The sequence below is a fragment of the Ranitomeya variabilis genome, chromosome 7 (assembly GCF_051348905.1).
Source record: "Ranitomeya variabilis isolate aRanVar5 chromosome 7, aRanVar5.hap1, whole genome shotgun sequence".
NCBI lineage: Eukaryota > Metazoa > Chordata > Amphibia > Anura > Dendrobatidae > Ranitomeya > Ranitomeya variabilis.
The window spans coordinates 12,258,021-12,278,702 of NC_135238.1; the positions used below are offsets into that span (position 1 = coordinate 12,258,021).

Consider the following 20,682-nt stretch of genomic DNA (forward strand, 5'->3'; position numbering starts at 1 on the left):
CCACCTAACCAACTGGAGAAGAAAGATGTGTCTGCTCCAGCATACATGACACGTCGTCTTATTGTCCTAATTCGTTCAACTTCTTTAGAAACCTTCAGGTCTTTCGGATCTACATTTTTCCATTCTGGCTGTCTATATTTCGTCTCGTAAGTCTTTGGTCATACTGTCAATGAATGTATTTACCAATACTCTAACATCAAGTGGGTTTATGGGACTGTATTCCATGTCTTCCCATTTCAGCTGTAACCGTCCAAAGTATAGCTCTACACTCTCTCCTTTTGTCACATCTATAAAAAGTCTAAATTTGCGTCCTAGCACGTCACCTGTTTTTGTGCTCACTAACTACCTAGGCCTGCCTAGGTGCACTTAATACGTCCATCATATGGTCATTATTTGTCTGTAGAATGAGAAAGGTTGGTTCTCAGGGTCAGCCAATTGTTTTTGCGTAGCTAGCTAGTCAGAGGGCCTCCAGGGATAACACTCCTGTATCTGTCTTACCCTACCTGATGTGGTTGGTTCTCTGGTGGTGGGGGGCGACATGACATGCTGGTCTACAGCTCCTTCCCAAAAGGATTACTGTCAGCCTACTTCCAAAAGTTAATGTCCCCACTATCCACCAACCACAATCCTGTGTCAGCTTCTTATGTCACTACATGTGATCTTGTCTGGACAGGATTCAGTGTAATTCTCTTAGGTCGGGTTGCAGCACGGGTCATACAAGCGTTAGGGCCCAAATCCTCAACTATACCCTGGAAGGCATCACAGCTATAATTGACAAATCTTTGTTCACTGTAATATATATATATTTGATCCATTCAACATTTTTATTAATCTGCACCTGTGGGATAATAGAAGCAATGCCGGCATAAATCTGGTTCTGGGCTTTAAACTGGTCAGGCACCCCCCTTGGCACTCCAATGGCATCAATATATACTAGTGGATCTTCATAACTCATGTGGAGCTGATCGAGACTTCTCCTCTTTCTGGTAGGTTCATCAGGTATCTTTGGATCCCAAAAATAAAATCTTGAACTGCATAGCTAGTTTAACAAGGGTGCATTGGCCTATCCAGGCATTAGGCAACCTAGGACGGAGCTTACCATCTCCACATAACCAATAAATGTCATACATACATTGTGTATGTTTGATTAGCAAATCAGTATCTAAAGAACTGTTCTTCTTGCAAAAACCTGTCTCGAAGATCCCTACTGGTGTACCTGTGGTGTCGTGGGAATTATAGCAGGTGTAATTGTCAGCTAATACGGTTACTTCTCCTGGGACCTTTAGTCTGGGTTCCTTATGAATTAGTGGGACATAATCTGGGCAATCAGTGGGCTTCAAACCTTTCAACAAATTCATGACACAGGCAGTGGTGTTGTCATCAGGGAAAAGCAATGCATGTGTGTATAGGTGTGTATTCGCAGCCGAACAAGCAATACATCCTACAGAGATATTCTGGACTCTTACATTGTATCTCACCCATTCTAACCATAGGTTTTTCCTTGGGGCTGTTTGTGTTTCTATGGAGAAAACCTCTTGCCAACTGAGACCTGGAATGGGGATCACTTCATTAACTACATTTTGCAAACGCTCACCTGGGCTTGTTTTAGGTGTACTGGTAACAGGGGCTTTGGTTGGTCTGAAGCTAATATCCTGGAGCTGTATATGGCCTAAATACCCATGGTATCCACTACTAAATACATAATTATAATGCCTTCCCAGTACAAATGTCTGCAGATCAGCAGATTGGGGGCTTTCAAGATTTAGGAGGAGGGGGTGACAACTTTTACCCCATTTACAGCCCCTAAGTGGTTGCAGAAGGGCTGTTAGATGCATTCTCTCACGAAGACTCCTACCCGTCCCATCCTTGGGAACATGGCTTCACTAGGTTTATATCCCCAATCATCTCCTGTATTCCAGGCAGCATCTGTCCAATAATAACAGTTATTGTTGTCATTTCTGGTAACACATATAAAACTGGATGATTCCCTCTACCACCCGTTCAGTCTCGGGGCACCTGACTACATCACAGAAATCAAATCGCCAGATATTCGCCGGGGCAGTCAGGTTTACCCAGAGAATAATGGGACCAGAATTCTTATTTTTACAATAGGGGCCGAAGAGGTAGGGGCAAGGATGGCCCACAGTCCCAAAATCAAAAAACAACAGTAACATTTCCCTTCAGTCACTTCTGTGACTAAACACTGGTTCGGTCTCCTTTACAATATGAGGCGTGGATCCAAGTGCTCTTTCCTTCAAGTTTTACTGCAGTGGGGGTGACCAGGATCACCGTGTGGGGTCCTTCAAATCTTGTCTGGAGACAATCTCTGCGCACAAACTTTTTCACATACACCAGGTCTCCTGGCACAAAGGGATGGTGTCCAGGAACCTTGTCTGGGTCTGGAAGAGAACTGAAAACGGTTAAATGCACTTTGGTAAGGTGTCCATGTAAGGCCTGCACATAGCTAGTCAAGTCCTGGTACTTGGGCTACAACTGTTGTGGAAAGAAACATTCAAGATTGGGGCTCCTGCCAAACAGAATCTCATACGGTTACAGTCCTGTCTTCCTGTTTGGGGTATATCTTACTGAAAACAAAGCTAGAGGAAGGCATTCTGTCCATGGTTTACCAATCTCTGACATTGCCTTCTGGACTTTAGGCTTAAGAGTTCCATTTAGTCTTTCCACTTTTCCACTGCTCTACGGATGGAGTATGCAATGACTTACCCCCAGAGCTGCCATTACCTCTGACATGATCTCTCCAGTAAAATGGGAATCCTGATCGCTTTCGATGACTTCAGGAACTCCATACCTGCATATGATCTCAGCCATCAGTTTCTTCACCGTTGTCTTAGCCGTAGCTTTGGCAACTGGGTAGGCTTCTGGCCAACCTGAAAATAAATCAATGCAGACCAACACATTCTCATACGTCCCTACCCTAGGCAACTGAATATAATCAATCTGCAGTCTCTGGAATGGGTAAAGGGGCCGGGGAGTGTTTGGATGGGGTTTTCACTGTCCTACTCTGATTATGTGTGGCACATATCATGCAGCTCTGTACCTGCCTTTCTGCGCAGGTGGAAAACCCGGGGGCAATCCATTGTTTCTGTAGGGTGTCACACATGGCCGTCTTCGAGTGGTGCACATTCCCGTGCAGAACCTGTGCCATCATTGGGTACAGTACCTGTGGTAGGCAGACCTTTTCACCCCTCCCCCATAGTCCAGTGACGGTATCAGAGCAAGCCCCTATCTTTTGCCACCTATTTTTCTCCTCCTTACTTGCCTGTTCTTGTAACCGGGCTAAGATGTCTTTCAACACAAGTGGAGATGGTGGGGTGTCCAGGTGATGTACTCGAGAGGCCACAGGAGTGCTTGCTGCTTTCTTGGCAGCCTGGTCTGCCAGTGCGTTACCCTTTGTCCGTCCATCAGTGCCTTTGGTATGTGCCTTTACCTTTATGATGCCTGCTTGGGTGGGAAGCTGTAGTGCATTCATAAGTTGCTGAACTGCCTCAGCATGTTTAAAGGGGTGGCCATTTGCTGTCAGGAAAGCCCTGGCTCTCCAGATAGGCCCATAACCGTGTGCAATGCCAAAAGCATACCTGGAATCAGTGTAGATATTTACAGTCTTACCTTCTGCTAGTTTGCACGCTTCTATGAGCGCCTTGAGCTCTGCTTCTTGTGCAGACATATGAGCTGGCATTGACTCTGCCTTGATTACCTCATGTTCTGAGACCACAGCATATCTGGTACAGTAGCGTCCTTGGTCATCTTGGTGACGGGATCCATCTACAAAAAGCTCAAAATCCGCATTAGAATAGGCACACTAGAGACCAGCCGTTTCCTGAGACATCAATTCTAGACAATCATGGGGTTTGGAAACCTAATCTTGTTCCTCTGGATCCATTCTAGAAAGAAAAAGAGTGTCCTTGCTCATGTCACCTACTCCTCCCCCCTTTGGATCCAGGGGAACTAGGAGAAAAGTAGCGGGGTTTAGGACAGTGCACCTTTTCAAAGTCACATTAGCACACTGGAGTCGCAGCTGTCCAGCCATGGACATGTGGCTAGGTTATAACTGGTTAAGGATACTATGTACATCGTGGGGGGTGTGGACCGTCAGTGGGTGATTCAAAACAATCTCTGAAGACTTGTGTAGCAACAGCTGGACAGACAACACAGCCCAAACACATAAGGGACTTCCTCTTGCCACCGTATCCAGGCGGCCGCTGGGTTCACTATGGCTCCTATCTGGTGGGTATTTATGTCCCCATACCCTACTGAGAAAAGAACCTGGGATTCCTGAGGTGTGATGTAGTAACGTGAATGACAGGGAACCAAACTTCAGATTCCTGGAAAATCTAGCCTTGTAAGTGTGAAGGTTTCACGGGAAGAGGAGATGTAGGGGCCTTTCCGGGCTGGGGGGTCTGCCATCTACATCGATTAAAACAAGCTCTTGGTCTGAAAATTGACATAAGGAAGCTGGGAGGGAGTTAGATTCCTATACAGGGTTAAAGGCGTATTGGAGTGTGAAGCTGGACTTGCATGTACGATAGGAGGGGGCAGAAACTGGAGTCTGTTACATGGAGATAAGAAACATTGATCTCGCAGCTGCAGCGGTGGGGGCCAGTGAGCGAGCAAGAATCACTACGGCTAGTGATCCAACCCCCGTCTCTCCCGCTGGGCCAAATTCCTTTGAAAACCTTTTACCACCTTCAATGCATCATCCGGAGTGGAAATCCCAACATCGGGTCCACCACAAAAAGGTATGAATGGGCTTTTTGTTACAGTGAAAATCCCAGATCTTCAAACACTACCATAAGACGCCCATAGAACTTCTCGGCAATCCAGTATATATTACTGCCTTGGCTTTAAGGGGCACAGGGTTTACAGTCGGGAGTAGAGGCTTAATTTCCTGGGGAGGGACCATATTATCTAACAGGGAGCCCCCCTGTTGATCTTCAATTTGCTATATATCAATCACTCAACTTGATACAGGTAATTACCAATCTTTCAATTACTTACAAGTTTTCCTCAAAGACTAGACACAGATCTATTTCACTTCCAATTTCATACAGTACTTATTGCTTTAAACACAAATCTCTCAGCCTGTACTAAACCAAGGACAGAAAAAAAACTTTGGAATGCAATACATGGTTCCCCGTCCCTCTAGCCCACAGCACCGAAGGGAAAAATTACAAGCAGGTCGCGCAGGGATTCACGCACCCCCTCCCATCTAGTAACACGGAGATAAGAAAATCACTGCATTCCACAGCGCACAAGGGAGAATACAAAAGCCCAGCTGTTTGCCCCCCTCTTTCTCTGGCACGTAGCGTAGATAAGGAGAAAACAGGAGAACTGACAAATCTCGCAGCGGTCCGCTCCCCCCCTCCCCTACACAGCACTGATAAAAGTTCCGTATCTTCTACAAAGTAACAAATTGCAGCAGTTTTCAGACTTAATTTCTACAAAACTTTCCTATGATCCTCCGTGGTCTGGGCGGAGCCCCAAGGACGGTCCGTACGCACACACACGGCAGGTTTCCACCCAGGTTGGATTCTGCACAACACAAACAGAACACACCTACGCTTCTGGAAAGCTCTTTCCGCCGCCATTACAGGGCGGTGGCTGGAACTACATTTTCATCATCAGTGGCACGGCGGCCATTTTACAATCTGTAAGATCACAGTTCAAAGGCATTTTATAACCAAACACGGGCTCTACATTGTCTGATCCTTCCTCTCCATCAACCTATTTTCATCCTTTGTTCTTTAAGCCTCGCGCAACTCGCAGATAAGCTTGTGCTTGTTCTAACAATCCTTTATCTTTCAACATGCCCCTTTTATTTTCTATGAGATTGGGCCACATAGCTGGCTGTAATCTCCCTGACGAGGGCAATCCTACATGCTTATACAATCTCTCAACATTCCTGACTGCCTTCTTGCCCTCCCGTGACCATTGTCTTGACTTCCACAGCATCCTCATCTAACTTGTGAGGCACGGACTTCCTTTGCTTTAAGATACGCAGCTTGGCTCCCAGGATACTGTGATTTTCTGCAGTAAAACCACTGGCAGCGATCTTCAACACTGATATTCTAAAAAACACGGAGCCTCTCGCTCAACGTTTCCGTCCCTAACCTGAACAACAGTGATTAACAGACTATCCTGCCACGATATCCCAAACCGTTGGGAGGCGGTCTCCTAGTGAGAGCCCTCCACAAAAATTCTGGTGGTCCCGTACGGAGTGTCTTAATTACCTGTTTCTGGTGGTCCCGTTCCGGGACGTCTTAATTACCTATTTCTGGTGGCTCCGTACAGGGCGTCTTAATTACCTGTTTGTACTCAAAATTCTGGTGGTCCCCCACTCGGGACGTCTTAATTACCTGTTAGTACAATATCACAGAGGCTACGTCTCCTATCCCTTTCTCTAAGCTGCCCCACAATCTACAACTGGCTCAATTTATCACTCCACTTCACTACTAGACAATAGTCACGGGTAGGGTGGTTGAACGGAGTACAATGACCGGTGGAGGAGGTGTGGTGTACAGAGAACGCACAGAATGCAACGTCTCTCAGTTGCTGGTTCAGAGCGTGGCACAGGATCACGTTCGATCTCACCACTCGACCGGTCACTCCCCAGACCCAAAGAGACCACAGACAAACCAATAACGGCTGAGACACTAGCAAGTGTGACACATACAATGTATATGATCGCCACTTACCGTGTGCGGAGGGTGATCAGTCCTCGAGTTCAGCCACTACGGGTATCATCCACAGACATCCAGGCATGGGTCCAGGGGGTCTCGGATCGCTGGCCACGCCCCCCGTTGGGCTGCCAATTGTCGGGGTCTTAACGACAAATACATCCTTCCTTCACCAGTCATTCCAAATTAAACTATAAGCATGTGGTACCGGGTAAGAATGAGTCAGACAGGTAGCTGGTTCAATCTTAGTGCATGCTCGTGGATCCACACACATGTGTGTAACCGTCACAGCAACTGAACTTTATTTTAAAATACACAATACTAAAAGGGAATGCAATAGGCGGGGTTTCAGCAGCATACGTCTAGTGCTCAATCTCCTCCTGATTCGCTGGACGTCTTCTGGTGGTTACTTCTTTCTTCACATTCCAGAGTTATCTTTTCAGGAGAAATATACTTAACCCTTCAAATTCTAAACTGAGGTGAAGAATGAACACTGGCAGCCATCTTTAGATACAGTTACATTTGCATTAGCAGATAGGAAAAACTTATTGTTTTACAGTATAAGATATAAAAGTACAAAAAGTATATAAGGAAATATATTTTCACCTTGACAAGCCTGCAGGTAAAATGTTTACCTCCGGTCACTGGCATCAGCTGGAGGGTCTGCTCCCATCAGTCTACGCCTGCTGCCCCTAATAACAGCGAGAGCAGGCGGTGGCTGATGGCAGTATTCATCAGCCAGCGCCTGAGCTCTAAATAAGTAATTTAAAAAAAAAAAAAACTGTTGGTTCCCCTGTGTATTTGATAACCAGCCAGGCAAAACTGATAGCGGCGACTTCAACCGTCAGCTGTCAGCGTTAGAAAGGTTGATTATCAAGAATAGAGGAGTCCACATGCCGTTTTTTTTTATTATTATTATAAAAAATAATTTAAAAAACTGTTTGGATCCCCACCATTTTTGACAACCAGCCAAGCTAAAGCAGGCAGCTGGGGGATGGTATTCTCAGGCTGGTAAGGAGCCATGGATATCGCACCCACCCAGCCTAAAAATAGCAGCCCACAGCTGCCCAGAAAAGGCACATCTATTAGATGCACCAATTCTGGTGCTTTGTCCGACTCTTTCCACTTGCCCTGTAGCGATGGCAATCGGGGTTCATATTTTTGGGGTTAATGTCACCTTTGTATTGTCCGGTGACATCAAGCCCAGGAATTAGTAATGGAGAGGCGTCTATAAGAAACCTATCCATTACTAATCGTATAGTTACATGGTAAATAAAGACACAGCCAGAATAAAGTCTTTTATTTTAAATTAAACAAAACTCATTTTTACTTTTTTATTTAAAAATTAAAAACCGTTATACTCGCCCAACGCCTAATTCCGCTGCATCCCTCGTCTCCTGTACCAAAACAAAAATAAAAAACAATAATTTCCCTCACGTCTGTCGTTCTGTCCCACGCCGTAATCCATGACTGAGGATAAACAGTATTCAACCTGGACGGTGCCAAGATGCGACTGTCCAGGCTGAGAACCACTGATGGATGAGCTGTGCGCGCAGCATCAATGAGCAGCAGTGACATCCAGGTTACCACCGATCACTGAGGCTGCGTTCCCAGCCGGGCTGAACTGAGGTGACCCCCAGTGAGATCGCTGCTGCCATCATGAGATTGTTCCACGGTGCTGAGAGGAGTTTACCTGGAGAAGTTTCTCGCCTGAGAATACCAGCCTCCAGCTGTCTGCTTTGGCTTGGCTGGTTGTCAAAAATGGGGGTGACCCCCACAGCATTTTTTTTTATTTAAATAATTAAAAAAAAACAGGGTGGGGACTCCCCCTCCCCCCCCCCCCCCCCCCTATTCTTGATAGAGGGTTGCAGCCCGTAGCGGTTCAGTCCCGCGCCTCCTTTTTTTTTTTTTTAATATATATTTAGAGCACAGGTGGCGGCTGATGAATACTCCTATCAGCCATCCCCTGCTCTCGCTGTTATTAGCAGCAGCTGGTGTGGTCTGATGGGAGCAGTAGTCCCATCAGCTGATGCCAGGGAGTGGAGGTAAACTTTTTTTTATTTTACCTGATCACAGCTGCGAGCTCAGTCATTTGAAAGCGTGGGAACCACAGATGTCTGACCAGTCATGCATGTGACAGTGGGAGAAACACCTGGTGTTCGGGGACTGTTCTGGTACCTGAACCTGAACTTTTTTAGCTGTCAGACCAAATCCGCCGGACCCATCTCTACTCTTTGTTGATCGACTCGGTTTTCTCATTTTTGCTTTGAGTTTCCAGCACTGCCGCTGTCACTGCTGGTACGATACAAGACTTTGGCGTCGATGACGCATTCCGCACGGGCCAGCGGTGGAGGGAGAGGCCAGAATTGATGTAACCCATATTAGGAATAATTCCACTTCTGTGATTTTTGGTCCCAATATTCCAAATATCGTCTGTTCCTTCACAGACCTGGAGAGCGAAGTCCCTGTAGAGCCGCCGCTGGTACATCCAGCGAGTCCCACGTATGACCTGTATGACCCCGAGGATGAACAGGAGAATGACAAGACCACCCCATGTGACAGGTAAGAATTGGTGCCTCTCCCCTGACACCACCCCCATCCTCCGGACCCCCATCCTGACAAACATTGCTTTGTCTTTAGAGTACGGGACTCCTCTCCATCTCCACCCCCCACCCCAAAAACCCCAGTGAGGAAAAGGAAAAAGGGAATGCACCAGAAAATCAGGTATTGTCCTCGATGGGTTCATGTGGGACCGGACGACTCTGCAGGACTTCTCCTATAGCTTTTCTGTGGCTTCTCTTTCCAGGAAGATGGAAGAGCGTCTCCAGGATCTGGGCACCGTCCTGTCGCCTCTGCGGAGCTCGGACGATGTGATTGTGCTGGGGAGCAGTCCGCCGCCAAAATTGATCATAAAAGTGCGCCGCAGGGGGAAAATCCTCAGGATAAACATCCAACCAGTGAGTAAAGGAGACCTCCGGGGTGAATGCTACATGTCCTCTGCTGGGAGGGAGGTACTTGGGTGAATGCCATAATAGTATTAGGGAGGGGGGAGTTATCCGCCCCATATCCATCTTCCTGACCGATCACTCTGAACTGTAGTTATGGCATTGTGGTTGCCAGGCAGTAGGCATTGTGGTTGCCAGGCAGTAGGCATTGTGGTTGCCAGGCAGTAGGCATTGTGGTTGCCAGGCAGTAGGCATTGTGGTTGCCAGGCAGTAGGCATTGTGGTTGCCAGGCAGTAGGCATTGTGGTTGCCAGGCAGTAGGCATTGTGGTTGCCAGGCAGTAGGCATTGTGGTTGCCAGGCAGTAGGCATTGTGGCTTCTTAGTACTTCTTAAGAAGTTGTGCCCATCCTGGAATAGAGGGCAGGGGGATCCCTCATTGGTTGGGTACTGGGTGTCCTAACGATCTCAATATGCCTTTTTATTTTCAGACAGACACCCTAGAGAGGTTGGTGGAGTCTGTGGCCTCGCAACTGGTACGATACAAGACTTTGGCGTCGATGACGCATTCCGCACGGGCCAGCGGTGGAGGGAGAGGCCAGAATTGATGTAACCCATATTAGGAATAATTCCACTTCTGTGATTTTTGGTCCCAATATTCCAAATATCGTCTGTTCCTTCACAGACCTGGAGAGCGAAGTCCCTGTAGAGCCGCCGCTGGTACATCCAGCGAGTCCCACGTATGACCTGTATGACCCCGAGGATGAACAGGAGAATGACAAGACCACCCCATGTGACAGGTAAGAATTGGTGCCTCTCCCCTGACACCACCCCCATCCTCCGGACCCCCATCCTGACAAACATTGCTTTGTCTTTAGAGTACGGGACTCCTCTCCATCTCCACCCCCCACCCCAAAAACCCCAGTGAGGAAAAGGAAAAAGGGAATGCACCAGAAAATCAGGTATTGTCCTCGATGGGTTCATGTGGGACCGGACGACTCTGCAGGACTTCTCCTATAGCTTTTCTGTGGCTTCTCTTTCCAGGAAGATGGAAGAGCGTCTCCAGGATCTGGGCACCGTCCTGTCGCCTCTGCGGAGCTCGGACGATGTGATTGTGCTGGGGAGCAGTCCGCCGCCAAAATTGATCATAAAAGTGCGCCGCAGGGGGAAAATCCTCAGGATAAACATCCAACCAGTGAGTAAAGGAGACCTCCGGGGTGAATGCTACATGTCCTCTGCTGGGAGGGAGGTACTTGGGTGAATGCCATAATAGTATTAGGGAGGGGGGAGTTATCCGCCCCATATCCATCTTCCTGACCGATCACTCTGAACTGTAGTTATGGCATTGTGGTTGCCAGGCAGTAGGCATTGTGGTTGCCAGGCAGTAGGCATTGTGGTTGCCAGGCAGTAGGCATTGTGGTTGCCAGGCAGTAGGCATTGTGGTTGCCAGGCAGTAGGCATTGTGGTTGCCAGGCAGTAGGCATTGTGGTTGCCAGGCAGTAGGCATTGTGGTTGCCAGGCAGTAGGCATTGTGGTTGCCAGGCAGTAGGCATTGTGGCTTCTTAGTACTTCTTAAGAAGTTGTGCCCATCCTGGAATAGAGGGCAGGGGGATCCCTCATTGGTTGGGTACTGGGTGTCCTAACGATCTCAATATGCCTTTTTATTTTCAGACAGACACCCTAGAGAGGTTGGTGGAGTCTGTGGCCTCGCAACTGGAGGTTTCCGCTTCACAGATTTTACTACTCCGCGGGGATGAAGAACTTGATATTAAGGAGACGCCGCAGTCTCTGAATCTCACAGTAGCCGACATAATAGGTAAGGTCAAAGTTTGTCAGATGTAAGAAAACAAAAGATAATAGTGACTTGGCCTCACCTACGTCTGTCTGCAGCCACCACTAGGGGGAGCTCCCTGTATACAGAGATACATGATAAGATTCTGTCTGCAGTCACCACTAAGGGGAGCTCCCTGTATACAGAGATACATGATAAGATTCTGTCTGCAGCCACCACTAGGGGGAGCTCCTTGTATACAGAGATACATGATAAGATCCTGTCTGCAGCCACCACTAGGGGGAGCTCCCTGTATACAGAGATACATGATAAGATCCTGTCTGCAGCCACCACTAGGGGGAGCTCCCTGTATACAGAGATACATGATAAGATCCTGTCTGCAGCCACCACTAGGGGGAGCTCCCTGTATACAGAGATACATGATAAGATCCTGTCTGCAGTCACCACTAGGGGGAGCTCCCTGTATACAGAGATACATGATAAGATCCTGTCTGCAGCCACCACTAGGGGGAGCTCCCTGTATACAGAGATACATGATAAGATCCTGTCTGCAGCCACCACTAGGGGGAGCTCCCTGTATACAGAGATACATGATAAGATCCTGTCTGCAGCCACCACTAGGGGGAGCTCCCTGTATACAGAGATACATGATAAGATCCTGTCTGCAGTCACCACTAGGGGGAGCTCCCTGTATACAGAGATACATGATAAGATCCTGTCTGCAGCCACCACTAGGGGGAGCTCCCTATATACATAGATACATGATAAGATCTGTCTGCAGCCACCACTAGGGGGAGCTCCCTGTATACAGAGATACATGGTAAGATCCTGTCTGCAGCCACCACTAGGGGGAGCTCCCTGTATACAGAGATACATGATAAGATCTTGTCTGCAGTCACCACTAGGGGGAGCTCCCTGTATACAGAGATACATGGTAAGATCCTGTCTGCAGCCACCACTAGGGGGAGCTCCCTGTATACAGAGATACATGGTAAGATCCTGTCTGCAGCCACCACTAGGGGGAGCTCCCTGTATACAGAGATACATAAGATCCTGTCTGCAGCCACCACTAGGGGGAGTTCCCTGTATACAGAGACACATGATAAGATCCTGTCTGCAGCCACCACTAGGGGGAGCTCCCTGTATACAGAGATACATGATAAGATCCTGTCTGCAGCCACCACTAGGGGGAGCTCCCTGTATACAGAGATACATGATAAGATCCTGTCTGCAGTCACCACTAGGGGGAGCTCCCTGTATACAGAGATACATGATAAGATCCTGTCTGCAGCCACCACTAGGGGGAGCTCCCTGTATACAGAGATACATGATAAGATCCTGTCTGCAGCCACCACTAGGGGGAGCTCCCTATATACATAGATACATGATAAGATCTGTCTGCAGCCACCACTAGGGGGAGCTCCCTGTATACAGAGATACATGGTAAGATCCTGTCTGCAGCCACCACTAGGGGGAGCTCCCTGTATACAGAGATACATGATAAGATCTTGTCTGCAGTCACCACTAGGGGGAGCTCCCTGTATACAGAGATACATGGTAAGATCCTGTCTGCAGCCACCACTAGGGGGAGCTCCCTGTATACAGAGATACATGGTAAGATCCTGTCTGCAGTCACCACTAGGGGGAGCTCCCTGTATACAGAGATACATGATAAGATCCTGTCTGCAGCCACCACTAGGGGGAGCTCCCTGTATACAGAGATACATGATAAGATCCTGTCTGCAGCCACCACTAGGGGGAGCTCCCTATATACATAGATACATGATAAGATCCTGTCTGCAGCCACCACTAGGGGGAGCTCCCTGTATACAGAGATACATGATAAGATCCTGTCTGCAGTCACCACTAGGGGGAGCTCCCTGTATACAGAGATACATGGTAAGATCCTGTCTGCAGCCACCACTAGGGGGAGCTCCCTGTATACAGAGATACCTGATAAGATCCTGTCTGCAGTCACCACTAGGGGGAGCTCCCTGTATACAGAGATACATGGTAAGATTCTGTCTGCAGTCACCACTAGGGGGAGCTCCCTGTATACAGAGATACATAAGATCCTGTCTGCAGTCACCACTAGGGGGAGCTCCCTGTATACAGAGATACATGGTAAGATCCTGTCTGCAGCCACCACTAGGGGGAGCTCACTGTATGATTCCCAGTCCTTTCATTGATGGCTCTGTCTTCCATAACCCTGGTGATCTCTTATGTTTTCTGATGTTTCCTCCCTCCAGATTGTGTGGTGCATTCATCCTCCAGGGATCCAGGATCTGATGGTCAATCTGATGAGATCTGTCTGAAGGTCCAGGGGAAGGACAAGCAGTCCCACCTCAGTGTCACAATTGGGATGGTGAGAGGATTTGTTCTGGGCCATTACTATGGAGGCAGTGCTGTGCAGACTGATCGGCCATCTCGGTCCTCCTATGCAGCCAAGCTCCAGGCTTCGTAGACCGCGTTGGTTACATTACATACCGCACTATTGCATTGTGATGAGCGATCAGGTGATCAAAGGTTCAAGTTCCTTAATAGAGCTAAAAAAAAAAAATAGAATATCATTCAAAACTACAACTTGTCTCATAACAATGAAGCCCCACAACTATGGGGACTGGAGAAAAATTGTGACACTTGGAAGAGGGGAAGAAAACACAAATTACGTAAAGACTTAAGGGGTTAACTGAATGTTTACGAGATCCGGCAAAGTATGGTTTCCATTTAGGATCTGTTTATTGTTTTTGTAAATCCGATGAATTAAAAGATCTTAACTGGACCCAAAAACTACTTAAAAGTTAGTTCTGCTTTTTATAGCTTCCATGGGATTCTTACAAAGGTCAGATACCCCGACATCCAGCCTCCAGCACTGCCGTGTCGGTGGTCTCTGCCCGGTTGCAAGTGATGACCTCATGACCTCCGGTCACCTGACTGTGGATGCCACTGATTGGCTGAGCACGGTCACCGGTGGGCCAAGGCTTCCTCTACCTACAGTCACAGCCGAGAGTTTTGAAACTGAGACGTTTTGGTTTTCACATTTTGCTCCTTCAGTGTTTTTGCTCTTTTAGTCGGATGTTTCTATGGTGACTGAGATCCATTGTAAACATTCCATAATTCCTGACAAATCCATGAAGTTTCTGTGAGGCCTCGATGTTCCCAGCGCTGCCCCTTATTCTCCAGACTTCTGCCCTTCGCCCCGATGCTGGAGATCGGCTTCTGGGCAGATCCTGACTGATGGCCGCCCGTTCTTGTCTCATCAGTGATCGCAGTTATCACAATTTCCGGGCTTCTGCTTGTCACTTTTTGAGGATTGTCCACAGGTTCTTCATGGGACTGAGATCTGGGGAGTTTCCTGGTCATGGACCTAAAATGTCAATATTTTCAGCCAACTAGTTGTCACTTTTGCCCTGTGACATGGTCTCCATCATGCTGGAAACGTTGCTCCCGTAGGAGGTTTAGATCCCATGCTTTATTCATGGCAGGGTTCTGGGGCAAATTTGTGAGAGAGCCCCCTTCATGGAAGAGAAGCCCCCCCACATGAAGGGTCTCAGGAGGCTTTACTATTGTCAGATACAGGATTCATGGCAGCATCATGTTTTCTTCTCCGATCAATCATTCTTCCAGATCCCAATGTGAGGGGGCTTCATCAGAGAAAATAATGTCACTTGATCTTCTGCAGTCCAATTCCTGTACTTCCTGCAAAGTCATCTTCTCTGATGAAGCCCCTTCAGACAAGTGGAAGAATGATTGTCTGGAGAAGAGACAGGGAGCACTATCATTACTCCTGTGTCTGCCAGCAGTAAAGCCTCCTGAGACCCTTCATGTGTGGGATCTTCTCATCCATGGAGGGGCTCACTCACAATTTTGTCTAAGGTCCTTCGATGAATAAAGAACTGGATCTAAATGTCCTCCAGAAGCAACTTCTCCCATCATCCATGAACAATGTGGTAAGGAATATTTTTCCGCATGATGGAGACCATGTCACTAATCAAAGTGATAACTAAGGGGATCGGGGAACGAAACATTGACATTTTGGGCCATGGCTGTAAACTCCCCAGATCTCCTGAGAATCTGCGGTCAATCCTCAAAAACCAGCAAACAAAACCACAGAAATTGTGATAGACCTAGGTTTTAAGAGGAGAACGGGTGACCAACAGGCAGGATCTGCCCAGAGGCTGATGTCCAGCCACTGGGGCGACGGGCAGAAGTTTGAACAAATAAGGGGCAGCGCTGGGAACATTGAGGCGTCTCAGAAACTTCATGCAATAAAAGTATGAAGATATAAAAATGTCAATAATTGTCAGTAACGATAGAAACATACGAGTAAAAGAGCAAAATCTCTGAAGAGGTAAACTGAATGAAACAACTTGCCTCGCAACGTTTGGTCACCACTGTAGATGCTGCAGCTGTTGATGACCACGGCATCCTAGGGTGTAAGCGGCCAGGCTCAGGGCCATCTTTGATCCCCACGATCTCCCGACAGTGTAGATTATCCGCAACCAAGTAATTCCAGGAATCTGCCTTCAGGACTTTCCTGGCTGAGTATCTAACCTGATGGCTGATCCTCCTTCTTCCTCTACAGACGGAGCCTTTCCAGACCCTCATGGATCAGTATAAAGCCGCCATGGGCCTCTCCAAAAACGTCTGCTTCATGTTCGAAGGACAGAAACTAAACGGCAGGAACACAGCCCAGGAGCTCGGCTTGGAAAGCGAGGACATCATAGAAGCGTGGGCGTGAGCACGCAGAGATATAAATCCTCAGTACTCACATAGAGACTGGAATTGTGCCCTCAGAGGTAACGATGGAGTCAAGATGGTTGCCCATCCCCCCCCTTAGCCGGACAGTTCCTCTTATTAGTTGCCTAAATCTGAAACTACCACCTTTGGTAATATGGATGAACTGTTCCTGATCCTCCGACCCGGGATCTTCTCTTCTCCAGTGACCCCCAATAACTGGAACATTTCCTTTTGATTTTAGGACCCTCCTTGCCTCTAAGGACACTTTGTGGGTTAATGCTGCCGGCAGTAGGGGGTTGGAGGGTAAAGTCGCAATTGCAGAAATTAATTATTTTTGCTACTGCCTCTCATATATAACTTTATCACATCCTTTAAAATGTCAAATTTTGTAGAAAATAAAGAACCAGGCCTGGAGCTGGTAAATGCTGGTGCCGGGCTGCGAGTATCTGTGCAGTGCAGGTGGTAGAGGACCACTAGGGGGAGCTCCCTGTCTAGAGATACATGATAAGATCCTGTCTGCAGTCACCACTAGGGGGAGCTTCCTGTATACAGAGATACATGATAAGATCCTGTCTGCAGTCACCACTAGGGGGAGCTCCCTGTATACAGATACATTAGATTCTGTCTGCAGCCACCACTAGGGGGAGCTCCCTGTATACAGAGATACATGATAAGATCCTGTCTGCAGTCACCACTAGGGGGAGCTTCCTGTATACAGAGATACATGATAAGATCCTGTCTGCAGTCACCACTAGGGGGAGCTCCCTGTATACAGAGATACATGATAAGATCCTGTCTGCAGCCACCACTAGGGGGAGCTCCCTGTATACAGAGATACATGATAAGATCCTGTCTGCAGCCACCACTAGGGGGAGCTCCCTGTATACAGAGATACATGATAAGATCCTGTCTGCAGCCACCACTAGGGGGAGCTCCCTGTATACAGAGATACATGATAAGATCCTGTCTGCAGTCACCACTAGGGGGAGCTTCCTGTATACAGAGATACATGATAAGATCCTGTCTGCAGTCACCACTAGGGGGAGCTCCCTGTATACAGAGATACATGATAAGATCCTACCGACAAAGAATTATCACACTGGCGCTCGTGACAAACTGAAAAAAGCTGCTGATACCAGACAGGTGCCGTGCCTACCCTGTCACACCCACAGGTGAACCAAAGTAATCCAAAGAAATGAGGTATCGCGCTAAAACCACTATAGACAACTTGAGCTACAAGTTGTGTGATAAACCTATTTAACCACAGTAGATTAGACTGTCAAGATTGGTGACAGGCACATATGCAAATGAGAAATAAACATAGGCACTTACTGCGTTGTGGAGAATAGTGCCGCTAGGTGTACTGATCAGCAGATGTTGATACTGAGGGCTTCAGACCACAGGACGACAGGAGACTTGCTCTTTTGTGTGAAAAGCCCGCAGAGCCAGAAGCACCCCGGCCGGTGGTGATCCTGGATGCGCGGCTGAAAAAATGGCCGACGCTGCTGTCCTATGCAGCGTGTGACGTCACAAAGGCTACGGAGCTAGAAAGGGGCCAAAACTAACCAACGCGTTTCTAGGGACTGCGTCCCTCTTCGCCAGGTAGCCTTTGTGACGTCACATGCTGCATAGGACAGCAGCGTCGGCCATTTTTTCAGCCGCGCATCCAGGATCACCACCGGCCGGGGTGCTCATGATAAGATCCTGTCTGCAGCCACCACTAGGGGGAGCTCCCTGTATACAGAGATACATGATAAGATCCTGTCTGCAGCCACCATTAGGGGGAGCTCCCTGTATACAGAGATACATGATAAGATCCTGTCTGCAGTCACCACTAGGGGGATCTCCTTGTATACAGAGATACATGATAAGATCCTGTCTGCAGCCACCACTAGGGGGAGCTCCTTGTATACAGAGATACATGATAAGATCCTGTCTGCAGTCACCACTAGGGGGAGCTCCCTGTATACATAGATACATGATAAGATCCTGTCTGCAGTCACCACTAGGGGGAGCTCCTTGTATACAGAGATACATGATAAGATCCTGTCTGCAGTCACCACTAGGGGGAGCTCCCTGTATACACAGATACATGATAAGATCCTGTCTGCAGCCACCACTAGGGGGAGCTCCCTGTATAGAGATACATGATAAGATCCTGTCTGCAGCCACCACTAGGGGGAGCTCCTTGTATACAGAGATACATGATAAGATCCTGTCTGCAGTCACCACTAGGGGGAGCTCCTTGTATACAGAGATACATGATAAGATCCTGTCTGCAGTCACCACTAGGGGGAGCTCCCTGCATACAGAGATACATGATAAGATCCTGTCTGCAGTCACCACTAGGGGGAGCTCCTTGTATACAGAGATACATGATAAGATCCTGTCTGCAGCCACCACTAGGGGGAGCTCCTTGTATACAGAGATACATGATAAGATCCTGTCTGCAGTCACCACTAGGGGGAGCTCCCTGCATACAGAGATACATGATAAGATCCTGTCTGCAGCCACCACTAGGGGGAGCTCCTTGTATACAGAGATACATGATAAGATCCTGTCTGCAGTCACCACTAGGGGGAGCTCCCTGCATACAGAGATACATGATAAGATCCTGTCTGCAGTCACCACTAGGGGGAGCTCCTTGTATACAGAGATACATGATAAGATCCTGTCTGCAGCCACCACTAGGGGGAGCTCCCTGTATACAGAGATACATGATAAGATCCTGTCTGCAGTCACCACTAGGGGGAGCTCCCTGCATACAGAGATACATGATAAGATCCTGCCTGCAGCCACCACTAGGGGGAGCTCCCTGTATACAGAGATACATGATAAGATCCTGTCTGCAGTCACCACTAGGGGGAGCTCCTTGTATACAGAGATACATGATAAGATCCTGTCTGCAGCCACCACTAGGGGGAGCTCCCTGTATACAGAGATACATGATAAGATCCTGTCTGCAGTCACCACTAGGGGGAGCTCCCTGCATACAGAGATACATGATAAGATCCTGCCTGCAGCCACCACTAGGGGGAGCTCCCTGTATACAGAGATACATGATAAGATTCTGTCTGCAGCCACCACTAGGGGGAGCTCCCTGTAGACAGAGATACATGATAAGATCCTGTCTGCAGTCACCACTAGGGGGAGCTCCCTGTAGACAGAGATACATGATAAGATCCTGCCTGCAGCCACCAGTAGGGGGAGCTCCCTGTATACAGATATACGATAAGATCCTGTCTGCAGTCACCACTAGGGGGAGCTCCCTGTATACAGAGATACATGATAAGATCCTGCCTGCAGCCACCACTAGGGGGAGCTCCCTGTATACAGAGATACATGATAAGATCCTGTCTGCAGTCACCACTAGGGGGAGCTCCCTGTATACAGAGATACATGATAAGATCCTGTCTGCAGTCACCACTAGGGGGAGCTCCCTGTAGACAGAGATACATGATAAGATCCTGCCTGCAGCCACCACTAGGGGGAGCTCCCCCAGCATGTTAAACAATGACAACAATTAGACACTGTACGGTGAGCTCCCCCTAGTGGTAATTTCTGAGATCTAAAATGTTACTGCTGGAAACAATGTGCCTCTTCTACTTCTGCACCATAAATGTCTCTGATAATTGACAGCAGCATTTTAAGAACTTAACAGTGATCATTAATGATGGGGGAGGGTGGTGTCTGTGTAACGCGGCTGCCATCTTCCATGGGTGGAGATCAGCTGTTGCATCTGCTTCATTCACTGGTTCCTGATGGGAAGAGGTTCAGTATATGGAGGCCTCCAGTGGGGTTGTGACATACAAATAAAATCCATTTGCAGCTTTTGGCTTCCATAATCTTCTGGTTTCACTACAGCACAGTAATTCTGTAAGGAAGCAGATTCCAACATTGGTTTATTCACTTTATTTTCCTTCTGAACTTCTCTACTGTGATCTGAGACCATAAATCAGCACAGAAGAAGAAATACAAGAGATATAAACCCTAACATGTAGCAGCTCACTGACGGGATCACAGTTGGCTCAATGTGCAGCCTCCTCTGTGCACTGAAACCTGTAGAAGCTAAAGTTGTTTTTATAAACCCCAATTGCCAGGATGACGTCTGTCCCAGAATCCTAGATACATGTTAGTGATGTAAGACGACCATCTGTGGGTCTAAATGTCCCAATCGGGAGAATCTGAAATATTGGTTTGGCAAATCTAGGATCTCCTCAATGAGCAACATCCGAATTATACACAAATCACCAGAAAATCCTGAAATCATAGCATTTATATTCTTGTACATAGGGGGCAGTATTATAGTAGTTATATTCTTGTACATAAGGGCAGTATTATAGTAGTTATATTCTTGTACATAGGGGACAGTATTATAGTAGTTATATTGTACATAGGAGCAGTATTATAGTAGTTATATTCTTGTACATAGGGGCAGTATTATAGTAGTTATATTCTTGTACATAGGAGCAGTATTATAGTAGTTATATTCTTGTACAAAGGAGCAGTATTA

General features: G+C 47.7%; 1 protein-coding gene across 1 annotated transcript in view; it reads left to right on the plus strand.

Annotated features, from left to right (window-relative positions):
• LOC143785336 (NFATC2-interacting protein-like) overlaps positions 1–16,598 on the plus strand; it is a 37,038-nt gene extending 20,440 nt beyond the window's left edge. Inside the window, exons 4-9 of the mRNA XM_077274088.1 lie at positions 9,143–9,257; positions 9,336–9,419; positions 9,502–9,652; positions 11,309–11,453; positions 13,679–13,794; positions 16,015–16,598. Coding sequence (XP_077130203.1) covers positions 9,143–9,257; positions 9,336–9,419; positions 9,502–9,652; positions 11,309–11,453; positions 13,679–13,794; positions 16,015–16,170 — 767 coding nt within the window. The 3' untranslated portion in view covers positions 16,171–16,598. The remainder of the gene's footprint in view (positions 1–9,142; positions 9,258–9,335; positions 9,420–9,501; positions 9,653–11,308; positions 11,454–13,678; positions 13,795–16,014) is intronic.
• The last annotated feature ends 4,084 nt before the right edge of the window (positions 16,599–20,682 follow it).